The sequence below is a fragment of the Xyrauchen texanus genome, chromosome 31, assembly GCF_025860055.1.
Source record: "Xyrauchen texanus isolate HMW12.3.18 chromosome 31, RBS_HiC_50CHRs, whole genome shotgun sequence".
Classification (NCBI taxonomy): Eukaryota; Metazoa; Chordata; class Actinopteri; order Cypriniformes; family Catostomidae; genus Xyrauchen; species Xyrauchen texanus.
This window is the reverse complement of record NC_068306.1, coordinates 29,864,003-29,879,791: the sequence shown is the minus strand read 5'-3', so window position 1 is coordinate 29,879,791 and position 15,789 is coordinate 29,864,003. Positions and strand designations below refer to the sequence as shown.

At 38.9% G+C, this 15,789-nt stretch overlaps 1 protein-coding gene across 1 annotated transcript; it reads left to right on the top strand.

The window, feature by feature from the left end:
• The first annotated feature begins 11,487 nt into the window (after window positions 1-11,487).
• Window positions 11,488-15,789, top strand: il12bb (interleukin 12B, b). The gene is made up of 8 exons (XM_052099428.1): window positions 11,488-11,569; window positions 12,684-12,950; window positions 13,148-13,253; window positions 13,365-13,537; window positions 14,513-14,673; window positions 15,200-15,318; window positions 15,411-15,444; window positions 15,561-15,789. The coding sequence occupies exons 1-7, from the start codon at window positions 11,488-11,490 to the stop codon at window positions 15,439-15,441; spliced, it is 939 nt and encodes a 312-aa protein (XP_051955388.1). The 3' UTR covers window positions 15,442-15,444; window positions 15,561-15,789.

The window sequence follows — 15,789 nt, the reverse complement described above, 5'->3', positions numbered from 1 at the left end:
GCTTATTCCCAAGACGACCTTCAAGTCAGCCTCCGTGCAGAACAGAGAGAGAGGCTTCAAGGAATGTGCATGAAATCAAAAATTAACTCTTAACACACATATGATTCGAAGTATATTTCAGTTATGAATAAGAAAAATAAAATTGATTATATGCGAATGCATATAGTTAATTCATCACTTTATTAAAGAAGTTTAAACAACAGAATATAGATACATAGTGATCAATACATCTTTATATATGTATCGATATAACTGAAGAGACAAGGGATTTTTGACCTTCCCCCTTCAGTCCCCCGTTTTAGACCAATGTGGGGTCCAATACCGCCACGTCTGGTCTACCAAGTGAGGTCACTACGGAAGGTGGAGTGGTAACGCATGCTCCCCTGACGGGTCACACTTGTCTCTTCGCCTTATTGCGGACATGCTGGATACTAAAAATTCCCAGTCCCCACGCAAAGGCTCTCCCCCCTTCCACTCACAACAGGGTATTGATGTTATCCTTCTTAAGTTTCTCTTCCAAGCGTGTCGTCAGTTTTCTCAGTCGGTTCTCCTCCTCGGAAGGGTTCAAGTTACTGCAAGCAGACCTGCATACATAAGGAAAAAAGAAACGAACACACATCCACACACACAGACAGAGGACACCCACTCCCCCTCCACTGACCTTTTTGCATAATGAGGGTAGTATCGGGATAATTTGGAGAGTGACCAAGCCAATATGTCACTGTCTCAAATTATTTGATAATTTACCTTTTGGTACATAGTCGGAATTAAATTTAGACCCTCAGTTGAATTTAGACATGGGTATTGTACCCATGATGGACGGTTATCGATCTCCTCGCAATCCCAATGCGTTGAAAACGCATGGAATCTCCCTGTCCAAATTGAAATTTGAATCCACATCAAAAATGATAAAGCGATCAGAATTAAAAATACCAACGAGAGCGGAAGTACCAATCGGATGAAAGCTCGTTTCACTTTCAGTCGTCTCTCACTACGCACTTCTTCTTGAAGAATTAGCGGCTTCAGTATGTCGTCGGATTCAGCCATCTGTAATGATAAAACATTTGTTCTAGAATTCTAGAATTTTAACATACACGACAGACATTTAATGATCCCGTGGTAGTAAGTTGTTACACATTTCAAGTGGTTTCACCTGTGACCAATGTCTCCATCCTGTACCCAAAACCCCCCTGTCCAGTAGAACAGAGGTGTTAGTGGTCAATACCACCTGATAAGGCCCATCAAATTTCGGACCTAAGGGGAAAACTATCTCCCGCTGTAACATAACATTGTCACCTATTTCAGGCAAAGCAGGCATGTCTTTTTGCTCAACATTATCTCGATCTGCTTGTCGTGTGCTAACACTAACCCGTGTGTCTCGCAGACTGTCATCCAAAGCTTTCAGATAATTTTGTAAAGCGTCTTTCAAAGGCCCGGATGGTCCCTCATGTTGCAAGGCGGCATCCCAGGGCAGCCGCATGTAGCGACCTGTCATTACCTCAAAAGGGCTGAGCTGTGTAGTCTTGTTGGGGCTGGCTCTCATGCTTAACAAAATCGCTGGGACAGCCGCATGCCACCCTTTCCCCCACTCCAACAATCTCTTTCTCAATGAAGTTTTAAGCGTACGATTAGTGCGTTCAATAGATCCGCTAGATTGGGGCCTAAATGGAATGTGAAAGTGTTGCCTCACCCTCATCAACCTCATGACATTTTTCATCACCTTCCCAGTAAAATGTGTACCCTGAGCTGAATCAACTTGTAAGGGCAAACCCCATCTTGGGAAAACTTCATTCAACATAATCTTGGCGGTTGCATCTGCTGTGCAGTTTCTCAGTGGAAATGCCTCAACCCATCTGGAAAACAGATCAACAATCATTAGAATGTATGTAAAACCTCCACTAGGGGGCAGTGGACCTATGAAATCAATTTGGAGGTGTGTCCACAGCCCTTGAGGTCGAGGGGCATGTCCTAAGGGAATTTTCAGCTTAGAAGAAGAATTAACCTTAAGGCATACTAGACATCTCTTACAAAAATCATTGCAAGAAGCCCTCAGTCGTGGCCACCACCAGGTTTTGGAAATCATTGCATGTAGTTTTTCAGGACCTGCATGTGCCAAACCATGATACAAAGACATTAGTTCAGTTCTAGCAGAAACAGGACAAATAAAACGCTTATTAAATTTCCACAGTCCTTCTGCATTCTTCTGAGCTCCTAATTTAGTCCATTGTTCTATCTCTTCCGAGTCGTCTTTATCATAGAGTTTAAAAATGTCTCTGGGGGTCTCACTCTCCTGAGGAGCAAGAGCCATAACACTCACGCAAGTCTCAGTCCGTGTTGCAGCCTCTCTGGCAGCTGTGTCAGCAGCTCGGTTTCCTGTGGCCTCAGGAGAATTGTCCGTTGCATGTCCAGTGACTTTGATAACTGCTCCTGTTGCAGGAAGATCACAGGCATCCATAAGTTCTTTTACCTGCTGTTGATGAGAGATCGGCAGACCGGCAGTGGTTAGAAATCCTCTGCGTCTCCACACAGGGCCGAAGTCATGAACAGCACCATATGCATAACGGCTGTCAGTGTAAACATTAACTCGTTTCCCCTGGCCATACTGCAATGCTCGTGTCAATGCGACCAGCTCGGCCACTTGAGCCCCTCCTCCTGAAAGAGAACCACAGTCAACAGTTTCACCATGTTCATTTACAACCGCCCAGCCAGTGAAGCGTTTTCCCTGTTCAGGAAAGCTGGAACCATCCACGAACAGCTTCATGGCATCAGAAAGTGGTTCAGATTGAAGAGGGCTCTGACTGTCCGTCTCGATCAGTCTGGCACAGTTGTGTGCAGTTCCTTCTTCTGGAAGTAAGGAAGCAGGGTTGATAGCAGTTTCTATGTCAATATTTATATCCACATTTTTACTCAAGAGAGTGGTCTCCCATTTAGCTCGTCTTTGATTAGAGATAGAGCCTAAACGAGTGTTTGTTAACAGTTTCAGAATCTGGTGTCTAGTGTGCAGTATCACCTTCTGATGAGTCACAATGTCCTCTGTAATCTTTACGGCCCAACTGCACAGTCGCATATCAAAAGGCACGGATGCTGTCCTGCCATTGAAACAGGAATAGGAGCTGAGTAATAGCCTACCATCCCATAGGAGTTTCTTCCTGGAACCCGTTGACCCAGGGCCGCTGAATAGGATCGAGTTCCCACCCATGTCCATAGATGGAACGGCCTGCTGGCATCGGCATGACGTAATGCTGGGGAGGAAGCAAGAGTTTCTTTGATACTCACAAACGCCTCCTCCATCTCTTCAGTCCAGTCGATCAGCTCCGATCCAGGTTTTCCTCCTTTCAGCCTCTGTGAGTGGTTTAGAAAGTTCAGTGTATTCAGAAACATACTGGCGACAGTAATTCAAAAGACCCATTACTTGCCTTAGACCAGTAACCGTGTTTGGTTTTGGAAGTTCAATGATAGCTTTAACTCGCTCAGGAGTGATGCGTCTGCCGTGCACACCCACAATTTGCCCCAAATAAGTCACTTCAGGCAGTGCTAGTTGTGCCTTCTTCAAGTTAACTTTGAATCCCCCGTTTTGGAGGACATTCAAAACAGTCTGTACAGCAGTCAAATGTTTAAACTTGGTTGGACTAGCAATTAAAATGTCATCCACATATTGTAGAACAACAGATCCGTCATATTCAAGTTGTTTTCTTCCCGGATCAATGAAGGATGCTAGTACCTGATGAAACAGTGTGGGTGAGTTGCAGAAACCTTGTGGCAAACGACTCCATGTCCATTGGCGACCCCTGCTGGTGAAAGAAAATCTGCCTTGATCCTCCTTGGCTAGGGACAAGTCCAAAAACCGTTAGAAATGTCTAAAGCAGTAAAAAGACAATGTTCGAGCCTATCTCATGTAGGATAGTTGTGGGTTGGCCACCAGAGGGTGCATTTTCTCAGACACTGAATTCAGAGAAGTGTAATCAATGGTCAAACGCCAGCTCCCATCTGGCTTTTTGACAGGCCACATAGGAGAGTTAGTGGGGGATCAGCACAGGGGATCACAATTCCCCGTTTGCATAATTCATCAACAACTGTGTCAGCCCCCTCTCGGGCCTCATTTTTCAAAGGATATTGTCTTTCGGCTTCATGCAAAGGACCTGGGATGCTCAGTGGCTGAATCTGTGCTAAACCACAATCATATTTATCTTTTGCCCATACATCAGGAAATTTGGAAATTATAAACTTCCACTCAGAGCGAGTCTCAGTTAGACTAACAGATCCTGCCACTGCACACTTTCGCTCATGGTGGGGGCCACTCTGAGATAAGTGAATTGTTTCATTGCAGCCAAGCACTAGCTTTGAAATGTTAAGAAGATTGCTAGAGACTGATCACCTCAGACCACATTTTGACATAAATGCTCCTATACTTTTGCTGTGTTTCACGCCTGCACTTATTTAGCCCAATCTGTTGCTTTAATGCATTCTCTCACACAGGGGCCCACATCTGCTCACAGCAGACCACATTCATTTTCATTGTGTTTTTTTTTCAATGAAAGTGAATGGTGACTGAGACTGAACGCTCTTTGGCCTTGATCACTGATAAAGTGTCTCAGTGTTCCCTGCTATCAAAGTAGAACTGCATTTGTTTTTCTGTCAGGCAAGCTGAGAGCACACACACTTTTTCCCAGAAAATCTTATCAAATTTCACAGTCTCAGTTTTCACACACCATTCATAAGCCCACTGCGGTTCAAATTTAGAACAACATATTTACTTCCAAAGGAAGTAAGGGTCAAATTTAATTCACACATTAAATCTCTGGCCATTAGAGGTACCGGACAAGATGGTGAACACAAAAACACATGTTTAAATGTTCTACCCTTCTCCTTTGACTCATACTCTAAGGGCACTGTGAATTGTTTTACAGAATTTTTCTGCCTTTTCACAAACAGCCTCAAAACCCTCACTCAAACTACACAGATCACAGCCGACTTCCTGCCCAATAATTTTTGCCACTCTATCACGCTGGGCAATCAAACTAGACCATCCGTCCATCATATTTGGAATTGCCTTTTCATGGTTTAAGGGAATACCACCCAGTTTACAAATCCATGAATAGGCAAACACGGATAAATATTTGGCCCTATCAGCGTCTTTTTTGTTCTGCAGCCAGTCAATCTGCTGCATGACTTTCCAATCAGAATCAAACCCCTGACTGACCATTTTCTTAATGAGCTAGCACATTTCTTTGATTTGAGCTCGTCAGAGCAGAGCTGTTTACAGCGTATGCCCTCCTCGTTTTGGTCAGAACTACTCAGAAAATTCCCTTTATCAGACATTTTTCTTGGTCACAGTTGAAAATCACTACCGAAAAGATTTTAGCAGCCAATATTTTACGCGGATAAATTAACTATAACAGCAACAGTCCTGGATTTCTACACAATTTCACCACAAAGTATTCTTCACAAACATCCTGGTCACATATACTGATCCATACCAATTAGGGTCACAATTTATTTATTTACTTGGGACCGCTCCTGATGCATCCCTGGCAAAACAATCCCTATTGTATTTTATTTTATTTTATAACTAATATCTGAATCCCTAACTGCCTGATTCACTAAGCTCGGGATCCCCTATCTGAGCTGGAAGAAATTGAGCAGGTTTACGGTGCCACTGGACCTCCCGTCCAGGGACGCACTTCTGCCAGGGTGGTGCTACACCAATGCCCACCTGAGCACCCCACAGAGCACGTATCACTTGCGCTGTTTGCTGTTTTAACCCGCACTCTGCCGGGGTGGTGCTACACCAATGCCCACCTGAGCCCAATGCCCACCTGAGCCCCCCACAGAGCACTAACAGCTCTCTCAGCAACTTTTCTTCACACGCCTCGTCAGAGTGAAGCTCTCCCGCTCCCCTTAAAAATCTCTTCCAGTCAGACAGCCCTAACACTTAATAAAAGCTTCCTACCTTGTTTGCTGATTTGCCAGAAATGTCACCACGGAGTGATTGCCCGCATTCTCCACCAAACTGTTAGGGGTATAACAGTTATGACCCGGATCAGATAAGGAGAAAGAAAAACCAGGAGTCAAGAAGTTCAATCAAAGAATCCAAAATTTACTGAAGAACAGTTTGCAGTGAAATTGGTACAGCCAGCGGCAAAGTCTCACGAGGAGATCGAAAGCTAACTCATACCTTACACAACATTTTACATCAATTATACATTTGCAAGGACGTATATTCTATTATTTAACTCCTGATTGGCTAACAGAGCATAAAGTCACAACATATAGATAGCTATAACACATCAATATTAATCAGCGCAATTGTCGTCCTGGCCCAAGATTTACATCTGAAGTGACCTCGCAGATTGTCTCGGGCGTCTTCAAGTCTGCCTGCTGTGTCTCCCTGGGTTCAAAACCTGGGTAGAAGGTCAATACGCACACACGAAACACTGACGAACGACAGTGTTTCTCTGCGCACAAGGGAACCAGAGCACACATTTATCAGGTCATTTTAACCAAAACAGTGAGATAAGAAATATTCACCCCTCAGGCAAAGGAGAGGAAAGAAATAACATGCATTCCTTCCCTTAAAGAAATAATAAGAGAAAATTTACACTTCTACTTATTCAAGTGCTATTACATAGGATTTTAAATCATATAATTAGTCATGGACAGGTAAAAATCAACCACAGAATACATCTGGAACATATGTTTAACATTCTCCCTGGTGTCTCATCTCAAGCTTATTCCCAAGATCGACCTTCAAGTCAGCCTCCGTGCAGAACAGAGAGAGAGGCTTCAAGGAATGTGCATGAAATCAAAAATTAACTCTTAACACACATATGATTCAAGTATATTTCAGTTATGAATAAGAAAAATAAAATTGATTATGTGCGAATGCATATAGTTAATTCATCACTTTATTAAAGAAGTTTAAACAACAGAATATAGATACATAGTGATCAATACATCTTTATATATGTATCGATATAACTGAAGAGACAAGGGATTTTTGACCTTCCCGGTTCAAAAGATTCATGTATTTCTTTCAATTATGGAAAAAGGTGCAATGAAAGTGAATGGTGACTGAGTTTAATCTACCTACCATCTCATTTGAAGTCCATGGAGTTATTAACAATGAAAGTTGTAGTTAATGGTTTCTAAATATGTATAGGCTATTAGTTTTTTCATGGCCTTATTACAAATGGAATTTTTTAAAAAACAAAATGGAAGATCATGGACAACTAACCTTTCATGAAGGCAAGTACACTTTATAATGGTTAAAGGGGTTAAAATCTGGACTTTCACTGACAAATGCACAAATTATTGACAACAAGAAAAGATCTTTTTTCACAGACTGTTATGATGTGTTTCTGCAAATTTTTTATGTAATTTTTTTTTTTTAAATATTGAGTGTAAACTGACAACATTTAAATTGTTAACTTAACTATTGTTCTGTTTCTCACCCACACCTATTATATTGCATCTGATGAAATGGATTTAACCATTGTAGTCGGATGGAACTTTTGTTTCCTCTATGTAAATTTTTGGAGCTTCTAATGTCTGATCACCATTCACTTGTATTGTATGTACCTACAGAGCTGAGATATTCTTCTAAAAATCTTCATCTGTGTTCTGCAAAAGAACAAAAGTCATACACATCTGGGATGGCATGAGGGTGGGTAAATAATGAGAGAATTTTTATTTTTGGGTGAACTATCCCTTTAAGATATCCTAAAGGAGATTTAAGTCATTAGGCATGTGTCCTGCTGAACTCTTACCATTCTTGTCCAAGTAAAATGTCTAAACAAATGCATGCAAATACAGACTCCAGTTACTTTTTGTGGTGTGGGAGATTTTGGCTGGTGAAAATACTGAATGGCTAGTGACTTTGGGATACCACTAGCCACAGTCGCCAGTGAGCCAAAAAGTTAATGTCAAGCCCTGGTTATCACACACTTATTTCTATTAATGAATTGTTATTAATACAAAATTTCACATTTAAATCATCCTCAACATTCATAACGGCAGGGATTTTATTTTTTCACAAAATGTAAATCTAGTTTCTAGTAAAAAAAATCTAGTAAACCTTACACAATAGGATTGATTGAGTAAATACTAATAGCATTTAATAATCTAGCTGGCCTTTAGTGCACATGTGTTGTTTTCCTTCAACTGAAAATCAGATCATTTAAACATTGTTTTTTTCATTCAGTTTATTGTGCTGTGATGGGAAAGTTACAATTCACCCTTTATGTTCTCTATTATTAGGAGAGCTGCGTTTTCTCCATCATTATCTGTTTGAGATGTTTTCATAAACATTTTGCTATTAATAATTAATGTGCTTGATATTTAGTCCATCATTAAATCACATATTATAGGAAATGTGGAAGTATTCTCAAGAGTGACTATGCCGGTAATGTACAATAGATATTAACCAATGGTTTCTTTTATTGAGGACCGTCTATTTTGCAGAGAGATTTATGGTGGTGAAGCATCAGATGAACAGCATTAACATAATTGATTCAGAGGCAGAATTTGCAACTGAACACTGGAGCACTTATAGGGTCCACTTGAAATGGGAATAATGATATTGTTATTTAACCATCTGATCAGAAAGGAGAGTTTGCCTTGTCCAACTTTTGTCTTTAACTATTATGCACTTACATTAAGCATTTGATGTACAGTTTGCCATTATTGTATATAGTACATGCTATTACACTGTATTGGATTAAGGGTGGGTCGCTAGATAGTAAACTTGCACTACTTCCCTACCCTAAATGTGAAACACAGTTTCATACATTACGTGCTACAAACTAATAATACCAGTTGACATTTTAAAAACACGCCCACGCACAAAAGCCAGAATCAAGGTCTAATACCAAGAAAAAGCTCTAATAATTTATGCAATTAAAATTTTGCTCGCAATTGTTTCATCAGGGTACATGGATACTTTTCAAAACTTGATCCGACACTGAGAAAACACTTAGATTTACACTCAGAAAACTCTTGATGTTGCTATAATAATGCAAAAAGTACTTAACAATTTGCTTGAAGTGAAAATCAGTCCTCCTTTCCGGTTTAATTAATCAATTGCATGATCATGCAGAACATCTTAAGTTTTTAAATCCATAATGATCTCTTTCTCAATGGCGATGTGACAGTGACAGCTGACTCTTCAGCAAGATCTCATGCTCTTTGCTTACTCACTCTTTACTTAAATCATTTAAAGTGTGATTGTGTCATTCAAGACCAGCTAGAAGGCCTTGACTGGGACATATCCTAAAGACCACACCCACAAATAACAAATCAATCAATCTGATTGGCTAATGAATCTGACTTTAAATGCCTATTCACTGCAGTATTGAGGGATTCTGCAGAAATTCTGAAGGCCTGAGGGGGTGGAGCCCAGACTCACGCACTGCTTGTCTAAGTAGCATGGCTTCAGGCATGTGATTTGTGAAACAGCTGTCACACTTAGCTTATAAACATCGAGGAATAAATTCTGATTGGATAAACTTTTTGCTATTTGCTTGTAGATGAATTAGGAGTGGAAAGCGATTAAAAATACATAGGTAAAAAGGTCAATGAGAATGAAAGGATGAAAATTTTTTATTTATTAGGCATGTTATGCACGCAGAGAAGGCTTTGCTGGCCCTGAGAAATTGCCACTGCTATCAGGTGAGCTAGCGCAAGCGATTCATGTTGAAATTAGTGTGTAAGTGTAGGCAGGTCTTTAATACAGGGGATAAAATGTATCGTTTTTCAAATGATGCATAGTAGGACATTTGATAGCTGTGTCTGAGTAATGAAATGAAAAATAAGCTTTGAAGTTATAATCAGCCATTGCAGTCGTGATTTGTGTGAAAGTGAATAAAACGCACAGTTGTTGTAGCGCCTGTAGTGTTCATTTAAACAGGAAACTGATGCACAGTGTAGAATGCGTCACATAAAATTCAGTTTTCCAAAATTTTGTTATATTAATGTTCATTCTATGAGACTAGGTTGTCAAATATAACATGGCATTCACATATACATATTCTTGTGTGGCACCCTGGGCGAACCCTGGGGCAGCATCTTGCTTGCCGGAAGTGGCACGTAATGCCCCCCCAGTGCCGCGTGCCGCCCATGCCAAGATGACACCCCAGGCTGCTGCCCATGACTAAATCCGCCACTGGGTTTTGTAGCTTTCATTTGAAAAGGTGTTTAAAAGTCAAAGTGGCTTTCAGCCACACATTGTCATACAGTTTCATTGTTTATGGTCATGCAAATGAGAAACTTGGAATTCCTTTTTGTTCTTTAATTGAGTACTAGTTTGTGGTTAATGAGTGACAACTATGTTGATAAAGGTGAACACTTTCTATTGCGGTCACATCTCTGACACGTCACTAACCACACACTGATACTGCAATAATAAATTGTGGCATCTGCACAAGTGGCACTAAATGTGGTTATGCTAAATATATGCATGTTCTGTTGTTTTTCTATTCAAATTGACACGCTCTACATTGCAGTTGGCAGTGACGACCTAATTTACGTTCCCTCTTGGGTTCATTTAAATGTGTTTGCAAGTGTTGTGTTTTTGATTTGCCTCAAATGTGAAAATGTCTACAGAATCATGGAAAAAACTAAACAGAATTGTTGTTGGCTTTGCTTCTGCTTAAAAATCATTGTTAAACTAATTAATTTACTTTATTGACGTATCTCATTATTAAAGGGATAGTTCAGATAAAAATGGAAATTCTCTCATCATTTACATGGCTTATTTTTAAACCCATTTAACTTTTCTCTTTTGAACACTAAAGGAGATATCAGGCTAAATGTTCACCATTCACTTGCATTGTAAGCAATGAAAGTGAGTGGTGACTGAGACTTAAATTTGTCCTAAAATCTCCATTTGTGTTCCACAGAGAAAAGAAAGTCATAGGGATTTGAAAGGCATTAGAGAAACAATACTAAATATTGTTTATCTGATAGCTTTAATAGTTTTGAGAGGATTTCACTGAAAAAATACAGAAAGTTAAAATACAGAAAGAAAAACATAATAATATAGCAATGGCAGTTAAAACATGAATCATAAAAATACCACAATATATTAGAGTATGTGAAGATGATTTACTTGTGAGAGATGACCTGTAAGGTATTACATTCTTATACAACAAATGCTCCAGTTAAAGCCCCTAACACATAAAAACACTGTTAAACAACTCATGGAAATCCCAAAATAGTTTTAAATAGTAAAACTTCTGCTTATTGGAAATTCACACTTCTGTATCACATGTATATATAAATGCCATTCAGGTCATTAACTACTGCAGTGAAAGGGGAGCAGGTCACTAGAACTCAAACAGTTCTCAAGGTAAGAGTGTTTTTCACTTCAGCTTGTATGCGTGTAAGAATTTACTATTGTATAGCTTAAACTTTTTTATTTTTTTTTATTTTAGTGTTTTCATGATTTGTACTTAATTTCTGGTTTTGAAAATATATTTTTGGTTTCTTCAGATGAAAAAGATGGTCTTTCTTATTCTGCAAATGTTCATCCAATTGGCAGGCAGCACTTCCTTGAGGTTCATCAAATCAAATGGTGACTATTGATGCATAGCTGATCTGATCTGATCTGCGACCTATGACCTTAAACTCTGTTGACCTCTCTCATCAACAAGGCATTTCCATCAACAGAACTGCCATTCACTGGATGTTTTTGGCACAATTCTGAGTAAATTCTAGAGACTGTTGTGTGTGAAAATCCCAGGAGATCAGCAGTTACAGAAATACTCAAACCAGCCCATCTGGCACCAACAATCATGCCGTGCAGTCCAAATCACTGAGATCACATTTTTTCCCCATTCTGATGGTTGATGTGAAAAATAACTGAAGCCCCTGACCCGTATCTGCATGATTTTATGCACTATACTGCTGTCACATGATTGTCTGATAAGATAATAGCATGGATGTTTGTTGGTGCCAGACGGGCTGGTATGAGTATTTCTGTAACTGCTGATTTCCTGAGATTTTCACGACAACCGTCTCTAGAATTTACTCAGAATGGTGCCAAAAACCAAAAACATCCAGTGAGCAGCAGTTCTGTGGATGGAAATGCCTTGTTGATGAGAGAGGCCAACAGAGAATGGTCAGACTGGTTCGAATTGACAAAGTCTATGGTAACTCAGATAACTGCTCTGTATAATTGTGGTGAGTAGAATAAAATCCCAGAATGCTATTCTGAGATGAGGGTTGGTGCTGTTTTGGCAGCACGAGGGGGACCTACACAATATTAGGGAGGTGGTTTTAATATTTTGGCTGATCAGTGTATATAAAAAATATTAAAAACATCTATATATATATATATATAGCAGATCTATTGCTTAACAGGTCATGTACATTCAAGTACAGTAGTTGAATGTTAGTGTCTATTTTACATACATTTCATGTTCCTATAATTAATTATTTTAGTGCCGTAATATGTAGTAATTTCAAATAACTCCACAGACTCAGTACAGGCAGTTCATTATTAGGTTACTCATTGTATTATGCCAATACAATGTACATTAATATCAAAATAAACTTATAATAGTTTAGCACATTTCTCACAAATGCTCATTATTTTTGATAAGGTGTACATCCAATATGGCTGGTTATAAAATACATCATTTAATATCGGATGAAATTAAGTTGCATTGTTGTAATTACTGTTTTAGTTCTGGCATTGGAGGTGTCAGATCTGTCTAGTACTGAAGTGTCATTACATTGTGGAGAGCAGTTTGAGGAAGAAGACATTCAGTGGGAGAGGAACGGGGAACACATTGCTGAGAGTGGAAATCGCATTACTGTTACAATAGATGGTTTACGTGGTGGAAACTTTACCTGTCACAGACCAAATGGAGACCTCCTGAATCACACACTACTACTGGTCCATCCAGTAACATTTCCTAGAGGTGGAGTTCTCACGCATTCCAATGACAGAGGTAATGTGAAGAATATTTCCTGGTCAAAGTTTACATTGTTTGTATTACAGTGTAATAACACATGTACTTGCAGAGTTATTCTAATGAATAGTGTACTTAATATGGAATAGCTTACTAAGGCTTTCTAATAATAAAATACTGTTTTTGTTATTATGATTAATAATATCTTAATAATATAATTATAACTTTCCATCAAGAATTTGTTTCTTGTACCGCAAGAAACTATAGTGGACATTTTCATTGCTCTTGGAAATGGCACCAGCAAAGGACCCAAAGAGCTGTGGTATATTTCGCAGCAATCCGGTAACTATTGATAATTATTCTAATTCTGGATTATTCAATTGAGTACAAACATTTTAAAAGGCTTTTGTTGAAACGGTACACGAGTTGTAAACTGGACCTTTCTTTATACAGAAATGTTAGTGTCATCAACTGCACTCTGGACTCTGATATCTCTGGACTGACTTGTATTGACAAGGATTACTGTCCATACTCTGAGGAGTCAAGAGGCATACATCTCACAGTGTTCGTCAGAAATCTATACAGGTTGGAGGAGCACCAAAGGAGTTTCCTCATTCGAGACATCAGTAAGAGTTTGGTGCGCCACCTGGTGGTTGTGACATGCCAAGTAGCCTATATGCTGCAGACTATGGGCAATCAGTTTTGATTGTGACGTTTGCTTTTGAAAAATGTGTTTGTGCTAACTTTCCTTAAATTAATGCCATTTGGTTAGTTTTTTGTGTGTGTCTGCAATCACATTCAAATATTTTTAAGTGTGCCTTAAAGGAATGGTTCACCCCAAAGTGAAAATTCTCTCATTTATTCACCCCATTCCATCCAATATGTATGACTTTCTATGTTCTGCAGAACACAAACAAAGATTTTTAGAAGAATATCTCAGCTCTATAGGTCCATAAGTGAATGGTGGCCAGGTCCAAAACGCATATAAAGGCAGCTAAAAAGTAATTCATGTGACTCCAGTGGTAAAATCAATGTCTTCAGAAGTGAAATAATAGGTTTTGGTGAGAAATAGATCAATATATATATATTATTATTTACTATAAATCTCCATTTTCTCTTTCACTTCCACATTCTTGTTTTTTTTTTTTTTTTTGGGGGTATATTTATAGTATAAAAGGACAAAAATATGTAACTGTTTCTCACCCACACCTATCATATCACTTTAGATTTATTTAAACAATGGAGCCAAATGGATTACTTTAATGCTGCCTTTAAATACTTTTTGGAGCTTCAAAGTTTTGGTCACCATTCACTTTGTATGGACCAACAGAGCTGAAATATTCCTCTAAAAATCTTCATTTTTGTTCAGCAGAAGAAAGTTACACATTTGGGATAGAATGAGTGATTAAATTCACTTTTGGGTGAACTATTCCTTTATGTGTCCAAATACCTTCGGGGCCACTGTAATTTGATTGAACAAGCAGTTCAATGAAATCATTACCAAATCGGAAAAATCAATAACAATTAAATCTGAGACTGTCAATTTTCCATTATACAACTGTTTCACCCCTAACTCTAACCCTATTATCTCAAATCCTTAGTCAAACCAGATAAAGTCAGTATTACCAAGATTGAAGATGACATGTTTGAGTGGTACCCCCCTGAGACATGGAGTTTCCCCTGCAGTTACTTTCCCCTGTCCTATGAAGTGAAAGTTGTTCCTAACAGCCACAGCTGTGACTACACAGGAAATCGAATTGAAGTAAGCCACTTTCTCTGTGCTTTTTCAGATGTAATTGATGCGTTTGTTTTTTCTGTTGTAGTCTCAGATGCCACACCCATGGACCGTCCACAGCCCGTTTAGTAACCGTCTAGTGCATATTGCATACAAAACAAGCACTTTCTTGAGCTATAATCTGATCGGCTTTTAAGAGTAAGAGCACATAGTTTTTTTTTTTAATCAGTCCGCCTGGATTGTTATGTTTATATATCCCTTGTTTTGCCAAGGTTTACCAGGTCCATGACCTCATATCTTAGAAATATATTCAGAGGTAGCAAGTAAACTATATCCACAAACAGAACTGTATAATCAGCAATTTAAGTAGGTCTATTATTATAGTGTAATTTATTTCATATAAAACCACCCCTAAACAGCACCCAAAACAAACTTGTGGCAGTAGTGGCTGGTTCTTGGTCAAAATAGTCAGCAAGGACCTTTTGCCATTTGGTCAAAGATCTTACTAGGAGAGACAAAAATTTTAAACATGTTGATTGCTCTGAATTCATAGAAAAATGAAATCAACGAGACACAATACAAGGTGAACAAAAAGAAAACCTATACCTTTTGCGTGCGAGCTCAGGACCCGTTAACTAAAAACATTTGGAGTGACTGGAGTCACCATCATCAGTAAGTACAGTTTAACACATCTAGTAATTATTCATTTTTTAAAAATATGGAGTATGGCACTCATACCACATTCTGGATTTATTGTGTAACAGGAGAAAACACCGGCACAGCTCAAAGCAATAAAAGGTGAGTGCTGTTTTTGTTTTATAATGACCAAACTGAATTTGTTTAGTTAATTGTTTTATTGCTATTTTATTTGTGTGCCCACTGACATTTGTTAATACTTTGTTTTATAAATGCAGGTCTGCTTATGGGAACACAGTGCTCAGCTTGATAATACTTGCATCTGCTTTCTATTCCAGACACAATATTTTAGCTATAAACGTCATATTTATATGTATTATTGATATGTTCCGGGATAACATTTGTGCAATGTTTTTCCAGATCATCAAAAATATTTTGGTTGGCCATTGTTTTTTTAGAGCGTGATTTTCATTTAATGATTGCTGGTTAGTTACATCAAAGGTTGTC